This window comes from Peromyscus californicus, unplaced genomic scaffold (genome assembly GCF_007827085.1).
Source record: "Peromyscus californicus insignis strain IS unplaced genomic scaffold, ASM782708v3 Scaffold_21__1_contigs__length_65335640, whole genome shotgun sequence".
Taxonomy (NCBI): domain Eukaryota; kingdom Metazoa; phylum Chordata; class Mammalia; order Rodentia; family Cricetidae; genus Peromyscus; species Peromyscus californicus.
In genome coordinates this window covers 54,797,816-54,815,486 of record NW_026294514.1, presented here as the reverse complement: position 1 = coordinate 54,815,486, position 17,671 = coordinate 54,797,816, and the positions used below count along the sequence as shown (strand labels likewise).

The following is a 17,671-nucleotide window of genomic DNA, read 5'->3' as shown; positions in this document are numbered from 1 at the left end:
CCTGTGTAAAAGACCTAAGTTATTTATAGATACACATAACCAAATCAAAGTGAAACAAAAAAAGTAATAATTAAAAAAAACTAAGATTAAATATCCTAAAAAGGGACTCTGATTTTCCTGGTATCAAGCCACAAGTTGAAACTTGGGGTGGCCTGTGAAGGCATGAGGCAAAGATGTGGGCTGGCTTTGGTGCTCTGGGGTAGCAGCTTGTTGCCCAGGTCAAATTATAACAGGAAGTCTGCAGCCATCTCAGCCAGAGCTGAGGGCTTCAATTTCCTGTCTGTGATTCTTCACCCGAGAAAGACTTTGTTTGGGATGGCACGCGTCTGTGCTGAAACACAGCTTTCCTGGACAATCCCTGGAACTTACTGAATGGGCCACATGGGCAGCTGGTATGGGGGAGGTCTGGCTTCTGCTTTTCAACTGAGGTGTCCCTGGGACTGTGAGGCTCCATGGAAACCCAGAGCTGGCTCACGAAAGGGTGCCTCTAACGGATGATGGCCTTGTCCCCTTTGTAAGCCTCAGTTTCCCTTAGGTACAACGGGAGTGACCTGATGGTCTTTGGAGCCTCTCTGGGTCCTGTCGTGTTTCCAGGCTGAGGAATGGGCCCAGGCTCCCAGCTTCTGCAGGCTGTATTCACAGTTCCTGTGGTCCTAGGCTTTGGGAAGCCATCCAAATATAGAGAAAATGTCTCTCTTGTGCCTGTTCAGCCTGAAGGGACACGTGGCTCCTTGCACCTGCTTCTACTTGGGCACAATCGCCCTTTGAGTGCAGAGCTGGGGGGCTTCCAGGAGACGGGAAGCTGCTCAGTAGCCCCAGAGTTAGTAGTGGGGGAGCAGAACAGCGCGCATCACGGAGCTTGTGGCCTGGACTGTGCTTGGTAGACTCAGAGGACCTAAGGCGTGGAGCTCGTGGTGGTCAGCACAGCCCTCCGTGGTCTGTGGAACCTGCTATTGCTTTACGTGAGTGACGGTCCTCTACTTCTCTATCCTGTGAAGTCATGCTAGGTCCCTACTGAGGCTTGAGCTTCGTCCAGGGGCCTTGCTAGCATTCTGCTCTCTTTACTTCCCCTCAGTGCTCTGTGTTAGTTACTTCTGTATGGCTTATGGTAGGCTGGTCAGGAGTGGCTGGTGTGGGCTGTGTGTGTGTGTCTGGCTCTAGTCTGGACTACGGTGCCTGGCTGTGAGCTGTTTGGCTGGTGGTGGTGGTCTGGCCTAGACGGTTTGGGGCTCTGACTGTTCATGTCCTGCAGAACATGGTAATGCACCCCCGGCCCTGCCTTCCCATCGACCCCCACATCAGCTATATACACTTACCTTCTGGTCTGCCATTGTGCGGTTTGGATAGTGAGTGGTCCCTGGCAGGCCCAGCTCATGCCCTCAACCTATCCCTCATTTGGTCTTTCTTTGAGAGGCCAAGTGGGAAGAAACATGCTCTGGGACTACCTGGCCACTCTCCTGTGGCTTCGGTTCCATGGAAGTGTTTCTCCCAGCTGTCCCTCAGTCCAGGGCCCCACAGATGAGGCTGCAGGGGTGGAGGCCCAGACAAGAAGGGGTAAGCTATTCATAGGCAGCGCTGATCACACAGAGACTGTAAGCTGCCTGATCCTTGGCTTATGGGTGAGGTTAAGAAGTGATCGCAGGGGCAGAGTATCGAGTGGGAGACAGGACAGTGGATGACCACGAGGAGAGGCCTTTGTCTGTCCTTGTTCCGTACATCCTCCTGGCCCTGAAATGCTGTCCACCTGCTCCCCCACTTCTCAGCCTCACATTGACCCTGCTCTGACAGGGAGGAACCAATTTAATCAAGCCAGGACCTCTCCGGGCTCTTGGTTGTCCCTTTGCTGCCTTTGATCAGCCCTGAGCCTGGCTCTCTCTGGTGCATATGAGAGCCACTTGGTACATACGCTGCAGGTGAAGACAGCTTTGCTGTTCTTCTCCAAACCACGGGGCAGCCCAGGGGTCCACTGGGTGCATTCCCTGTGTCTGAAGCTATTTTCTGTGGAGACTTCTGGACCTGCCTTCTGCTTCCGTGTGGGTAGGTTCCAGTGTTCCTCTGCTGTGTGGTGTGCCTTCTCTGGTCTCACACACCATATTTGTGGACAATGAGCCCCCCCACCTTTTTTGTCTGATTTTGTCCACTAGCCTGTACTCTTATTGGGTGAGTTCTGTGGTGATATGCATCCAAGAGACACCAGCTGGCAGGATGTGGGGTCTCTCTGCCCAGCTCCCCAGCACCGGCTAGCCTGGCAAAGGAGCAGCTTGGAGAGGACAGAGGGGCAAGTTCTACAGAGCTTTAGGGTACAGTGCCTGTGAGGGGCCTGCTGATGGGTTGTGAGACAACTGAGGTGAGGGAGATGGAAAGTGTCATCGAGATGGGCAGGTGGGTGTGGGGTTGGCTTTTGGCCATGTAAACTTGTGGCGCTTCCTCCCCAACAGACTTCAGGTGCCCTGCTCCTACCTGAAGGGCATGGGGGCCCCGCGTGTTCCCAGAAGGACCGTGCTCTTCCAGCAGGAGCGGACAGGCCTGACCTACCGTGTGCCTGCGCTGCTGTGTGTGCCTCCCCGGCCTACCCTGCTGGCCTTTGCGGAACAGCGACTTAGCCCTGATGACTCCCATGCCCACCGCCTGGTGCTGCGGAGGGGCACACTGGCTCGGGGCTCAGTGCGGGTGAGTGCTAGGCGCAGAGTGGAAACTCAAGGGCAACTCTGCTGATACCCCCGGAGACTGAGGTCAGGCTCTGGATGTCTTGACCAGCTGCCTCTTTTCCCTCAGTGGGGCACCCTGAGTGTGCTGGAGACTGCGGTGCTGGAGGAGCACAGGTCTATGAACCCTTGCCCGGTGCTGGACGAACACTCCGGTACCATCTTCCTCTTCTTCATTGCGGTGCTGGGCCACACGCCCGAGGCCGTGCAGATCGCCACTGGCAAGAACGCTGCTCGGCTCTGTTGTGTGACCAGCTGTGACGCGGGCCTTACCTGGGGCAGTGTGCGAGACCTGACGGAGGAGGCCATTGGTACAGCATTGCAGGGTAGGTGACGCCTGCCTGGTGTGGGATGGGCTGGTGGTGTGGGGTGGAGGAATAGAGTCGGTAGGGACAGGACAGGGCAAGAGGGATTGGGCTCGTCCCTCCCATAGGTCCAGCAACCGCTTGGAAATCTTCATTCCGCCTCTCCTATCCCCAGCTTCTTGCCCCACATCATCCACAAGCAGTGACTTCCTAACACTGTCTTCAGGACTGTCTGGCATTTCCCAAACACCTTCAGTGCCAGGCCCATAGGTGCTGGCAGGGCTGGCGACTTAAGCCCACCAGGGGCTGTCCTTGTCTTGGTCCGTAGAGAAGAGGGTTAAGTCTCTTGTTCCCAAACCCGCGCGCTCTTATCACTTCCTTTCCCTTTTTGCCTCCTCCTCCTCCTCCTCCTCCTCCTCCTCCTCCTCCTCCTCCTCCTCCGGCCCAGGTCTCTGGGCCCCACTCTTTTTTTCCCTCTTACCTCTGCAGTCCCCACTCCACAGGGGCTGACCTACCGATCTACTGCTCTCTCGACACCCTGACCCCTGCTGATAGGCAGTGGCCCTAGGGGCTACAGGACCCGGCCCATGAGTGCTACATGGAGGGATGTGGCGGCTTCTGGGAGGTGGACAAAGAAACAGGGCTCATCCAAAAACCTCATCCAAGGTCCCCTCCCTCCACTGCTCCTCTGTAGCAGGCGCCCCAGAGGTTGAGCGCTCTGTTGGAGATCATTAAACCTCTGTTGGCCAATGGCTGGGGAGTGGCTCAATGGTAGACCACTTATTTGGCCTGGTTTCTGTGCTTTGCACCCCTCGACGAACAGCAAAACCCATGACCAAGGGGCTGGAGAGGTGACTCAGAGGTTAAGACTTACAGCTCTTGAGGAGAACTGGGGTTCAGTTCCCTGCACCTGCATTGGGTGGCTCACAACCGCCTGTAACTCCAGCTCCAGGGTATCTGCCCCCTCTGGCCTCTCTCAGCACCTGCACTCACGTGCATACCCTCCATGTGCACGTAATTAAAAATAAGTCTTTTTAAAAACCGTTAAGAAAGCACTTGACTAAGCAGGCTTCTAGGATTCTGAAGACAGCCTTGGCAGGCTCCTCCAGTCCGGGTGCATTCGGGGTCCATTATAGGGAGGCAGTCAGCTGAACTAACCCAAGGTTCTGGCTGCCTCTCTCTCTAGACTGGGCCACCTTTGCTGTGGGTCCAGGCCATGGAGTTCAGCTACGCTCAGGTCGCCTACTTGTTCCTGCTTACACCTATCATGTGGACCGTCGGGAGTGTTTTGGCAGGATCTGCTGGACCAGTCCCCACTCCTTGGCTTTCTATAGTGATGACCATGGAATCTCCTGGCACTGTGGAGGCCTTGTGCCCAACCTGCGCTCTGGAGAGTGCCAACTGGCTGCAGTGGATGGAGACTTCCTCTACTGCAATGCCCGGAGCCCTCTGGGCAATCGTGTGCAGGCCCTGAGTGCTGACGAGGGCACTTCCTTCCTACCGGGGGAGCTGGTGCCTACACTGGCTGAAACTGCCCGTGGCTGCCAGGGTAGCATTGTGGGCTTCCCAGCTCCACCCTCCAGCAGGCCTCAGGATGACCAGTGGCCAATGGTTCTTGGGAATACCCCACATTCCCCATGCTTCTATCTCAGAGTACAGGAGTCTTCAGGGCAAGGTGCTGGGGGTCCTATTGAAGGTTGGGCTCGCAGAGGGTCATTCTGCTCCCCACAGTCCTGGGGTCCAGAAAATCATGGCCTAGAACCTGGGACAGGTGGAGAGAAGACAGCCTGGACCCCAGAACTCCCTATGTCCTCTGCTTCCCTGCTTCAGAGTTCCACGTGGCTGCTGTATTCCCACCCATCAGGGCGTAGAGCTCGGCTCCACATGGGAATCTATCTGAGCCGGTCCCCCTTGGACCCCCACAGCTGGACAGAGCCCTGGGTGATCTATGAGGGTCCCAGTGGCTACTCTGACCTAGCGTTCCTTGGGCCTGTGCCCGGGGCATCCCTGGCCTTTGCCTGTCTGTTTGAGAGTGGGACCAGGGCCTCCTACGAAGACATCTCTTTTTGCTTGTTCTCATTGGGTGATGTCCTGGAGAACGTGCCCACTGGCTTAGAGATCCGCAGTCTCAGGGGCAAGCCTCAGGGGCATTGCTGGCCCTCTTGATGGCCCGATCCTCTGGCAGGCACCTGGGAAGGAAGGGTAGAGTGTATAGAGGAGGCTAGGGGCAGGTCAGCGTGACCCTGGGATGGACAGAGTCTCCTCACTGCTTCTGGAGGATGAATCACTGGGGGGCCTGGCTGCTTTCTGAGTATGAGTGAGAAATAAAGGGATTGTGCTGTGTCTGTTTCTTCCCACATCAAAGCCTTGGGTCCTAGCGCTCTAGTTCACTGCTCTGATTAGCACACACATTTCCCACCTTCACCCTGCACAGTTCCCACATCCCAGGGGTGGCTGGCAGGGGTGAAGGCAACAGGAACAGTGGACATCATAGTCCCTCTTTCCACTACCTGCTGTGTGCCAAGCCCAATCAATCTGAAGTTTGCTGATGACTGAAGTCTGGTCACTTTCTGAACTTCCAGCGGGAGAAGCAGGTTGAGGAGTCAGCCTCCCCAGCTAGTGGGGACAGAGCTTAATTTGAGGCAGGGTTACTTCCTAGGCCTGCTCCAAGTGCCCGCTTCTTCACCCTTCTCTGGAGAGGGCTCTTGCTGTATCAGAACTGCTCCCTCAGGGAAGCCAGTTTGTACTTCCTCTCTCTCTCTCTCTCTCTCTCTCTCTCTCTCTCTCTCTCTCTCTCTCTCCCTCTCCCTCTCTCTCCCTCTCCCTCCCTTCCCTCCCTCCCTCCATCCCTCCTTCCCTTCCTTCTTTCCTTCCTTTCTTTTCCTTTTCTTTTTTCCCTTGAAACATGGTCTCTCTACGCAGCCCTGGCTATCCTGGAACTTGCTCTGTAGACCAGGATGGCCTCAAACTCAGAGATCTGCCTGCCTCTGCCCCCCTCGCACTGGGATTAAAGGCATGAGCCATCACCTGGTACCCTTTTGTATTTCTTATTAAAGTCCTAATTTCTAATCATAAAAACAGTCTGTGGGGGCTGGAAAGATGGCTCATTCAATAAAGCATTTGCCAATGAATCATGGGTATCTATGTTTCATCTTCAGCATCATGTAAAAAGCCTGGTTTTGTGGCACACTTGTAATCTTAGTACTGGAGAGGCAGAGATCAGTAAATCCCAAGACTCCCTGGACAGACTGCTTAACCTAACTGGCATGCTCCAGGTCTCAGTGAGAGCCCCTGTCTTAAAATACAAAGTGATGGCTTCTGAAGAATGACTCAAAGTTGATCTCTGACCTCTAGAAGTATATAAGACACATCCATGCATGTGTACTTCCCTACAAAATTAAAAAAACAAAACAAACTAACAGGTATATGGCCATTTCAGACAATTGGAAAATAGAGAAAAGCTGTACATTTTTTATTTTGTTTTTCAAGACAGGGTTTCTCTGTGTGGCACCCCAGAGGTAGGGAGTGAGGATGTGCTGAGAGTGTCTAGGCTTAGGGCAGGGTTCTGTTTTAGTTTGTGCTCACTGTTAATAGCACTGAGCCATGTGCCACAGGCTGGGCAAGCTTTAAAGGAAGAAGGGTGATACTGGCCCACAGTTCTAGGGGTCATGGTCGAGCAGCCAGATCTGATGGTGGCTGTCTTGATGGCAGATCCCGAGGTAGTTGAAGGTATGGCATGGTGAGAGACAGTGTGTGTGTGTGTGTGTGTGTGTGTGTGTGTGTGTGTGTGTTGTGTTCCCTGGTCTTATTTATTTACTTAGAGGCTGGAGAAATGGCTTAGCTGTTGAGAGCACTTATTGCTCTTGTAGAGTCCTGGGTTTGGGTCTCAGCACCCACATGGCAGCTCACAACCACCCATAAGTCCAGTTTCAGGGGAGCCAACTTCCTCTTCTGGCTTCTATGGGTACTACGTCCAAGTGGTAAAAGACACGCAAGCAAGACAGCCATACTCATAAAAAGTCTTTAGAATTTATTATGATGATGATGATGATGATGATGATGATGATGATGTGTTGGGGGTGGCATGTGCACACGTGCATACCCCAGAATGCATGTAGGGCCATAGGATAACTTTGTGGCCACTTTTATGAGGGTTCCAGAAACTGAACTCAGACTGCCAAGTCTGTGTCACCTGCTGAGCCTTCTCACGGTCTTACCAGCCCCCTCTCTATAGTCTGATAAAGCCGCCAGGTCTCAGGCCTGGGGGGCGGGGTTACGCTTTAAAGACTACCTAGTTCCCATCACCTCCCGGTGGGCTTTCTGAGCCCCACAGCAGACTATGCTTCCACTCTTTGAGTCCCTTACAGTGTGGAGAGGATACACCTGTTCCTACAGAAGGCCTCTCCTTCTGCCTTCCCACCTACCCCAACTCTGGCCTATCACCACCGCTCAGGGCATTTGATGGCTCTTGTATGGGGCAAGCTATGCCTTGGGATAGTGCTTCCTCTCCTTAGCCCAGGCTTCCCTGGTACTGCATGTTCTGTGAGTGTCCCGGGTGATATGTAGTTTTCTAGCTCCTGGGATCACCAGCTCCAGGGTGACATAGACATGATGTCTGGGTAGGTAGAATAATGTCCCCCCCCCCCCCCCCCCCCCCCCCCCGCCAAGACAGCCTGCCCTGACCCCAGAACCGGTAAAATGTGATCTTGAAGACCAAACAATTTTCAGAAAGCTGAAGGGAAGATGAGGATCATGTTGGTGATTTAAATGGATCCAGAGTCACCACAGGGCTCTAATAAAAGGGGCAGGTGGACAAAGAACAGGCGACTTGGAGCTGGGTTTGAAGATAGGGGAGGAGCTGAGTGCTACCCCAGCCCCCACCCCCAAGTCTGCGGAAGGAGCCATCCCTGTTGATACCTTAGTGTTAGCCCATGGGACCCGTGTCAGACTTCCGGTGTTCAACATGTGGAGTAAGTCTGTTGTTTGGAACACAACTGTGTTTCTGACGTGTGAAGCAGTGGCCATGGGACAAGCTTTTTCTTTTGGGCCAGCAACTGACTCCTAAATCATGACACGAGACGTCTTACTTGTTACGGATGCTCGGCCTCATCTTAGCTCTTATTTTAATCTGTTTCTTCTCATCTGTGTTTTGCCTTGGGGCTTTTTACCTTTCCTTCTATATATCTTACTTCTTTGCTGTCTCTATATCTGGCTGGCGGCTGCCTGACTTCTGGCCCCGGGCATGCCCCTCTCTTTCTCCTCTTTCTTTTCTTCTCTCCCAAGCCTAGATTTTCCCTCCTCTTTGCCTGACAGCCCTGCCTACCCCTAACCTGCCTAGCTATTGGTTGTTCAGTTTTTTATTAGACCAATCAGGTGCCTTAGGCAGGCAAGGTGAAACAGCAACACATCTTTACATAGTTAAACAAATGCAGCAAGAACAAATGCAATATATCTTTGCATCATCAACAAAGGCAGCAGAAACAAATGTAATACACTTTTACACAGTTAAAGTAGTGTTCTGCAGCATGAACAAATGTAACACACCTTTACATGGTTAAAATAATATTCCACAACATATAGTTGCAGGTAGACAGAAATAAATCATCACTGTCTGTTTTCAGCACAAGGTGCATTTAGACCTCCTCATGAATCACAGATGAGGAGGCACTATTCCCATGTCTTCCCTAGCTAGAAGCTGGTGCCTGTTTGCCTGGGCGCTGTTTAGTTTATCTTAGGGTTAAAAAGTTAAGGACAGTCTGCCCATGTGTCAGGAAAGGGGAGGGGCTTTGGAGCCCCAGAAGGATGGAGAATTTAGGGTGGGGACTATGCTAGACAAGCAGAAAAGATTGTATCTCTTTGAAGAACTTAGCAATGAGAAATTCAATGGGCACGGAAATGCTGTTTGAGAAATATGAAACAATACCACTGTTTTGTGCCAAATCAGCATGTCAGCCGTTTCTTTTTTTATAGCCACCCGACTTACCAAGATTGTAAAATTAACTGCTTCACTTTCACTACTGAGTCTCCAGTAGTGTTATTATAAAGTGAGGATTATTGTTTCTCATACCAGCCCTGCTCCTGTCTCTGGGTCTTCGACGTCTCTCTGGACCAGTCTTATCTCTCTATGACTGTCATTTCACACCTCTGTGCTTCAAGCAGGACGGTTTCTCTGGTTGGCTGGGATGGTCCCTGCTCCTTGGGTCCCTTCCCCATCCTTTTATCTGTCTGTTTCTCTATGTCTCCATCTTTCTATATATCTTTTTTTTGCTTCTGTATTTCTCTTTTTTGACATGTCTGGATAGTTCTGTTTTGTGATTTTGCCCATTTCTAGGGTAAGAGCTGTCTGGAGGCTTCCCATGTGCTCTGCCTGACATGTTTCATTACATTTAATAAACAACAAAGCCCTGCTAAGTGGGTATCATTTCCATTTCCTAATAGTGTTTATGAAGTCAGAGTTTCAGACTTTTTTTTTCCTGAGACAGGGTTCCTCTGTGTAACCCTGGCTGCCCTGGAACTCACTCATGCTGGCCTTGAACTCAGAGATTGAACTGCCTCTGTCTCCCAAGTGCTGGGATTAAAGGTGTGTGCCACCACCGCCTGGCTGACTTTGAGCTGTTTAGACCGGACATTCCGGGGATGATCAGTGAGAGATGGCCCCCCTGCAGATTTTCCTCAAAATTAGTAAGACACACACAAAATTTGTGCAAATAGGCTGCACGTTGTTGAGCTGTGCACTGGAAATGGTCGCCAGTCCCCTTTCGTTACTGTCACAAAATGTAAGAGAAAGTCAACTTAAAGGGGAAGATTTGTGTCGAGCCATGGTTTCACATTGTGGCCCAAAGGCAGCTGGCTCCATTGTCTTTAGGCTTGTGGCAAGGCAAAGCATTATGGTGGGAGGGATGGCAGAGGGAAGCTGTGCACCTGATGGCAGCCATCAAGGAGAGAGACGGTAGACTGCGGCCTTGTAGGGCACACCCCCATGACCCACGTCTTCTGACTATGTCCGCCTCCTGCTTTCTACCATGTCCCAGCAATTAGATTATGAATCCATTGATAAGGCCAGGTCCCCAGGATCCAATCACTTCCCAGAGTCCATCTCTAAGCATTGCAATGGGCATGTTGTTAGGCACATCAGTGCGGGGAGCATTTTATATGCAAACCATGGCAGATTATGGCGGTAAACTTTATGTGTATCTTACCACAATAAAAAATTATGGGAGAGCTTGCACAGTATAGTGTTCTATAGTATACATTCTATATATACTACATTCTATAGTCTAGACATACTGTAATCGTTCAGCATGTCCTCATCCTCATTCAAGGGTGTTCAGAATGTTTTTAGTGTTTCTTCTTAAAAACGTCCTGGAACTTGGAGCCTTACAAATAGACGTCCATTTCTGTAGGTCAGATTCCCAAATGTGGGATTAGCTAAATTCTCTAGAATTTTAACTGGTAGTTCTTTCTTGAAAGGAATAGCCAGACACAGCTTCTGAAGAGTGGGTGAGAAGATTTATGTTACGTGACTTTTTCTGGGAGATGTGAAAAGTCTCTATTTGCCCCAGTGAGGGCACCGGGGACAGACCACAGAAATGTTCCTATCCCAGCATATCTTGTTGAACAAACTATATTTTTGTCATTACTTACTGGTGCATAGATGAGGGGTTACTTATAGACACCTTGGTGAATCAAAGGCAGTGGCATCATTGAAAAGCCTACTCCAGGGGCTGGAGAGATGGCTCAGTGGTTAAGAACACTGGCTGCTCTTTTAGAGGACCCTGGTTTGATTCCCAGAACTCACAGAGGCTGACAATAATCCAACTCCAGTTCTCTAGGGTCCTCTGGCATTCTCAGGCACTGCACGAATATGGTGCACAGACACACGCGCAGTCCAAAATGAGTTTAAAAAAAGAAAGAAAAGAAAAGCTTACCCCAGTATGGGTTACAACTCCTGAAAGCTGCATGAGACCCCTGAGATCCCTGCATGGCTTAGCTCAGAGAGTCTTCGTTACTGCTCATATAACCTTGGTAAGGGGCTTTGCAGGGTCTCTCTGTGAACGTGTAGCTAGCCTGGCTGGCCAGCAAGTCCCTAGGATCTTCCTGTCTGTATTTCCCCAGTGCTGGGGTTACACATGCGTGCCCCTGTTCTGGCTTTTGTGCGGATGCTGGAAGCACAAACCCTTTGCCCCATGTTTACGCAGCAAACAAGAACTTCACCTCTTGAGAGATTTCTCTAGCCCCAAGGCTTGTGCGTTGTTTTGAATTCAGGTAGATCTGCCTGCCTCTGTATCAAAAGAGCTGGGACTGAAGGCATGTGCCACCACACACTGCACTTCTACGGGGTAATGGTTTCATTCAGAGCAAATACCTACACAGCAATTTGCTTAATCCAACATGTGTCCATGCCAAACACCCCCCATGGTTTCTCTCGGTGCTGTATGCAGACTCCTGAGAAAATGAGAGAGCACTTCATAGCTCTTTCAGTTGCTTGTCTTGTTGCTGTGACAAAAATACCTCAACAAAAGCCAATTAAGGGTTTTATTTTGATTTACAGTTTGAGGACACACGACATCGTGGAGGGGCAGTCACGGCCGCAGGACCATGAAGCAGCTGATCACATTGCATCAGCATTAGAGAGCAGAGGGAACACATGCTTGTTCTCAGCTTGCTTCATCCTTTTCATTCAGTCCAGGACCGAAGCCCATGGGTTGATACTGCCCACAGTTAAGGTGGGTCTTCCCACTTCAATTAACCCAGTCTAGATAATGGCTCACAGATGTGGCCAGAGGCTCATTGCCTGGGTAATTCTAGATCCTGTCAGGTTGACAGTAATGATCACAATAGCAGCAGACGTCAAAAAACAGTGGTCTTAACTGTCCTTCCATCCCTGCTACGTCTTCCTTGCTGGAAGACCCAATTCTGTTAGACTCCACACAGTGGAAATGTTCCTGTACTGTGGGGTTGGGGGTGTCCTTACTAGGTGGTGCCTCAAATTTGTTTTTTAAAAAGTCTCTGTGAGTTTGAGGCCAGCCTGGTCTACAGAGTGAATTCCGGGAGAGCCAAGACTGTTTCACAGAGAAGTCCTGTCTCAAAAAAAAAAAAAAAAAAAAAAAAAAAAAAGTAAAAAAGGAAAAAAAAATCCAAATAAGGACAAAAATTTAGATGAATGAGAGAAGAGGGGTTTTCTTCATTTTGCTTCAAACTTGGAGCCATTGTCAAAAATCGTGTGGAGGCCAGGGTGGAGAGAGGAGGTCCTGCAGTACAGAGCCCAGGCAGAGGGGCGTAGGAGGGACTGGTAGGTCTCTTCCAGGATGTCTAGGAAGAACAGGGGTCTTCACTGGTACTGATGAAAAGTAGAAAGGGCTTTGACCTGAGGATAGAAGTGCCAGGTACAAAGCCCAAGATGACCCAGTAGGAAAGCCTCGCAGGATGACCATGTAACTTCACAGAACCTGTCCCCTGGTCTAGGATGGTGCCTGGAGCAAAAGGCAAGAGCTTTCATTGAGAGGTAGACGGCTTGATTCCCTGGGCCCCACCGTCTTCTTTGGGTGTGGTCAAGGGAGTGGCTGTGGTCACTTGATGTCGCCTGTGACTTTGAGTCGAATAGACCAAAAGAAAAACCACAGCTGATCACGTTGTATTAAACCACGAGAACCCAAAAAGCTGGGAAGTCTGAAAGTCAACCAGGGAGCTAAATCATGAGAAAAAAGCCACAAGAGAGGCCATTTAGAGACTGTGGAAAGAAAATAACCATCAACTTGAGAGCCATGAAAAAATACCCTTCAAGAACAAAGGCCACCTGTAAGCCTAGAACTCATGGAGGTTGAAGTAAGAGGATCCAAGGGTCAAGGATAGCCTAGCTACATAGTCAACATCTATCTTAAAAATAAATCAAGAGCACTCGGGAAGCAGAGACAGGAGGATCTCTGTGAGTTTGAGGCCAGCCTGGTCTACAGAGCGAGATCTAGGACAGGCACCAAAACTACACAAAGAAATCCTGTCTCGAAAAACCAAATAAAATAAAATAAAAATTAAAAAAAAATCAAGAAAAAAAAAAGTTATATTTTCAAGTAAACAAAAAATGGACTGGAATTTTAGAAATCAATCCAGACAAAGAGCCGTGAGGTGGAGTGGGCACCAAACAGAAGGCAGGTGTCTTCAGGGCTTCCTATGTCTAAAAAAGCTGACAGCTCTAATGTGTATAAGCTATTGATGTGACTTATTATGTTAGCTAGAGCATATGCCGAGGAAGGGTGCTTGATCCCCATACTGACAAGTGACAATTGGAAAGAAAAAAAGATCAGCTTAAAACATACAAGGAGTGGGAAGTTACATTACAGGACGAGGAAGGCAAAAAAGGAAAGTAGAGACAGAAGGCAAAAACATCAGTTCCGGCCCAAACATCTCCAAATGACACTAAACACAGACCGACCAACATTCTAACGAAAAGACAAATTGGCTATGCTGGCAAAACCAGAAGCAGACACCAAAGACCTGAACAGCCACATGCCGTCGACAGCGGAGGTAGACAGACACACGGAACAAGAGAGGCTGGCAGAGGGGAGGAGGCTATGAGAGGCACTTGGACACTTTCATAAGAGTGGGTGTGCAGGAAGAGACCTCTGCCAGTGGAAAAGGAAGCATTCAAAAGACAGTCACGGCAGCTGTCAATTTGTATTCTGTTAATGTTGGCCTCCGAAAGTGTACCAATTCACAGGAACAAACAGGCAGATAGAGTCTCGGTTATGACTGAAACTCAGTCACTGACAGGGCAAGCAGACCAGAGGAAAGTCAATTAGGAAGGGTGCATAGCCACGCCAAATCAAGTAAGCAAGCACAACCAGTGGGCTTTATTCCTCGTGCAAAGGGGTCTTGTGTCTCTCTCTGAGTGGTCAGAGCTTAGGTCTCACATTCTTTTTTAAATTTGTTTTTTTTTTTTTTGTTTTGTTTTTTGAGACAGGCTCTCTCTGTGTAACAGCTCTGGCGCTCCTGGATCTCGCTCTGTAGACCAGGTTGGCCTCAAATTCACAGAGATCCACCTGCCTCTGCCTCTGGAGTGCAGGGATTAAAGGCTTGGTGGGTCTCACATTCTTAGGCAAATGGTGTAGTTGATAAGCAGAATGCAACCTTGAGCATGTATTTTGATTTTAAAGAAAATGCTGACTTAGGAAGGGTTTTTGTCAAACGGTGTTTTTTTACAATTTCCTTTTAAAATGGTGCTTTTCTTGTCTTATTTACCCTTTGATAGAAAAGACATTGTATTTCTGTTACATTTCTCACAGGAATGAGAGAGGACTTGCCAGAGATCTGTAGACTGCTGAAGATTATATATATATATATATATATATATATATATATATGTGTGTGTGTGTGTGTATATACATATATTTATATATACTATGAGCAACTTTATACAATAAACTTGACAATTCATATAAAATAGATAATATTTGAAAAGTAGTGACTTTTTAAAACTGGAACAAGATGAAGTAGAGGCTGGATGTGGTGGTATACACCCATAATCCCAACACCTGGAAGATTTGAGGCAGTGGGATTACAAATTGAAGGCCAACTACCTGCTTAGACTTGCTACAATACTGTCTTAGTCAGGGTTTCTATTGCTGTGAAGAGACACTGGGAGCATGGCAACTCTAATAAGAAAAACATTTAATTGGAGGGGCTCGCTTACAGTTTCAGAGGTTCAGTCCATTATCATCATGGCGAGGAGCATGGCAGCGTGTAAGCAGACATGGCACTGGCTACATCTTGATTAGAAGGCAACAGGAAGTGGACTGTGACACAGGGGAGTATCCTGAGTATAGGAAACCTCAAAGTCCGCCCCCACAGTGACACACTTCCTCCAACAAAGGCCACACCCACTCCAACAAAGCCACACCTCCTAATAGTGCCACTCCCTATGAGACTGTGGGGGCCAATTACATTCAAACTACCACAGATACGGAACACTGACCCAGAAGAAACCTGTGTACTGTAGGGTACTCCTCTCTGGACCCTGGATTAGGCACAGATCACACCCAAACACCAATCTCCAAACACAGACCAAATATAGAGATCCTTTATTAAGCAAGGCAAAGAGATAAGGTGGCTGACTCTGAATTGGGCAGAAACAGCAGCAAACAGCTGTGTAAGTGTTAATTTTAAGAGGAAAAAAAGGGAGGTCTGTAATGAGTCCTTCTCTGTCCTGTCACCCAGCTCCCAATAACAACACAGAGAATTCTTATTAATTATGAAAGCTTGGCCTTAGCTTAAGCTTGTCTCACTAGCTCTAATAACTTAAATTAACTCATTTTTTTTATTAATCTACATTCTACCACATGGCTTTTACCTCTCTCCCATTTTGTGTGTCCATCTTGTTCCTCCATGGCATCTTTCATGCCTAGATTCTTCTCCTACTTCCTCTTTCTCTTCCCAGAAGTCCCACCTAACCTTTTCCTGCTTAGCTATTGCTGTTTAGCTCTTTATTAAACCAATCACAGCAATATATCTTTACACAATGCACAAATATCCCACAACAGTGGTCTGTGTTAGAATGAGCTAGGATGTGCCAGTAAGTTCTGATTGTGTATTTTAATTAGGACAGTCATCAAAACAATGAATTTTGATTGCTGAACTTTGATGTCTTGATAGTTGGACCTTGGTGACCAGTCTAAGGAATGAGTCAGTGGCCAAATAAAGGAATAGACCTTGGTGGATAGCTTCAGGAATGTAATCTAAGAGTTTAGCAAGAGGGAGAAAGGCAAAAGGTGAAACCTGCTGGTGCCATATGCCGTGCTCTGGCCTGCTAGAGCCCTTCAGACCTCACCGGATTTCAGAGGATGTGAGCCTTGGGAACTCTTTGTCATTTCTGGAAGGAGTGTGGAGAAGAGATCCCACAGCTTCTTAGAAAAAAACCATTCTTTTGCCATATAATCCAGCCATTATGCTCCTCCGTATCTTCCTAAAGTTGTTGAAAACTTGTGTCCACACCAAAACCTAAACATGGTGTTGATAGCAGCTTTATTCACAATTGGTGAATCTTGGAGGCAACTGCTAACCCTAACCTAAACACTAAAAAGAAGAGCATTATTTCAGTTGTCCTCCAGGTCAGACACGGCCAGTGGCCACTTGAGCCCCCCGTGGATGTGACTACCTGTGTGAGATGAAGATTGGGCCCTTGGGTATTCCTTCATCGAAGACAGGGAGGGGATAGAAGGCTCTGCCCCTTCCTGAGAATATACACTCAACAGTTTCTGGGGAGAGAGAATTAGAAGGTAGTTTTTTTTCTCTGAAAATATATCAGCAGTTAACTGTTTCTGGGTCCTGCCCTTCTCTGGGGAGATTATCTCTCTGTCCATCCATCCATCTATCCATCCATCCATCCATCCATCCATCCATCCATCCATCCATCCATCCATCTATCTATCTATCTATCTATCTATCTATCTATCTATCTATTATCTATTAATCAATCTATCTATTTCTCTATAAATATACATATTATAATGCAGTTACTGATTGACGGGGGAGTGGCTTATGCAGCCATACTTCTCCCTGAGGCTATATAAACCGCTAACTTGCTGAGAAAGACATTTTATTCAGTGGTGTAGTTGTTTGTAAGTTTCCCGTGCTCTTGTAAATAAGCTCTCATCCATTCTGTAAGAACTTTAAAGTCAGCTGGGCAGTGGTGGCACACGCTTTTAATCCCAGCATTCAGAAAGCAGAGGCAGGTGGATCAGGTGAGTTCGAGGCGAGCCTGGTCTACAGAGCAAGTTCTAGGACAGCCAGGGCTACACAGAGACACCCTGTCTCGAAAAACAAATGAACAAACAAACAAACAAACAAACAAAACCACTACAGTCACCTGTTCACCAAACTAGACTCGAGGGAAATAGTTTTCTCTGTTGTTGGGGCCCTATCCGGGGTGAGAAGACACTTGTTTGTTTTCCCAGGAAAAGTTCACAGAGTAGCTATCAAGCTGTGAAAAAGGCAGTGAAGAAATTCAAATGCTCATTGCTAGGAGAGACCATATGAAAAGTCTCTTACTGTGTGATTGCAACCACGGGGCTTTCTGGAGAAGGCAAAGCCAAGGAGTGCAGAGGTCAGGGCTTGAGTGAAGGTGTGTGTGTGTGCATATGCAGAACTCAGAATGTGACTGCAGAAAATCTTGGGTGTCTTCTATGATCTGATCTCCAGGTTCTTTGTGTCTTGAACAAAGAACTGAATAAGACACAGAAATGCAGTAGCTAAAATACAGTTTGTTTTTTTTTTAATAGAGAAGGAAGTAAAGGTGTCTTCCATAGAGTGGGAATGGGCTTGAGCAAGTCAGAGACTCAAGAACTGTTTTCAGGTCCAGGTGTGTGGATTATTTGTGTTAGTGATTAACTCCAAGTCACCAATAATGCATTGGTGTCATATTAAGGAAAGAAATTGGAGCACTTCCCCTTGGAGTCATTTAACCAAGACAGAGTCCAGATTAGAATTCTCTACTTTATGGTCCCTGTGTTTTCCATTCTTTGTGTGTCTGTTCTGTGATCTGAACCTGTGCCTGCCTAGAGGCTGTCTTGTGACTGTCCCTGTGTCTGTGTCTTCTGTTTAGTGTGTGTCGTGGCTGTCTGTGTCTGTGAGTGGTGTCTGTCTGTTATATGAGCTCTCTCTCTCTCTCTC

At 48.4% G+C, this 17,671-nt stretch overlaps 1 protein-coding gene across 4 annotated transcripts; it reads left to right on the top strand.

Annotated features, from left to right (window-relative positions):
- Positions 1-824: 824 nt before the first annotated feature.
- Neu4 (neuraminidase 4) lies at positions 825-6,141 on the top strand. 4 transcript variants are annotated; one of them, XM_052750302.1, is made up of 5 exons: positions 989-2,037; positions 2,145-2,347; positions 2,439-2,670; positions 2,776-3,031; positions 4,197-6,141. In XM_052750302.1, exons 3-5 carry the CDS (start codon positions 2,470-2,472, stop codon positions 5,174-5,176), a joined length of 1,437 nt encoding a protein of 478 aa, XP_052606262.1. In that variant the 5' UTR covers positions 989-2,037; positions 2,145-2,347; positions 2,439-2,469; the 3' UTR covers positions 5,177-6,141. The 4 variants fall into 4 exon arrangements, with proteins under 4 accessions (XP_052606263.1, XP_052606260.1, XP_052606262.1 ...); XM_052750303.1 differs by lacking the exons at positions 989-2,037; positions 2,145-2,347 and adding an exon at positions 825-962 and having other exon boundaries at positions 2,515-2,670; XM_052750300.1 differs by lacking the exons at positions 989-2,037; positions 2,145-2,347 and adding an exon at positions 826-962.
- The last annotated feature ends 11,530 nt before the right edge of the window (positions 6,142-17,671 follow it).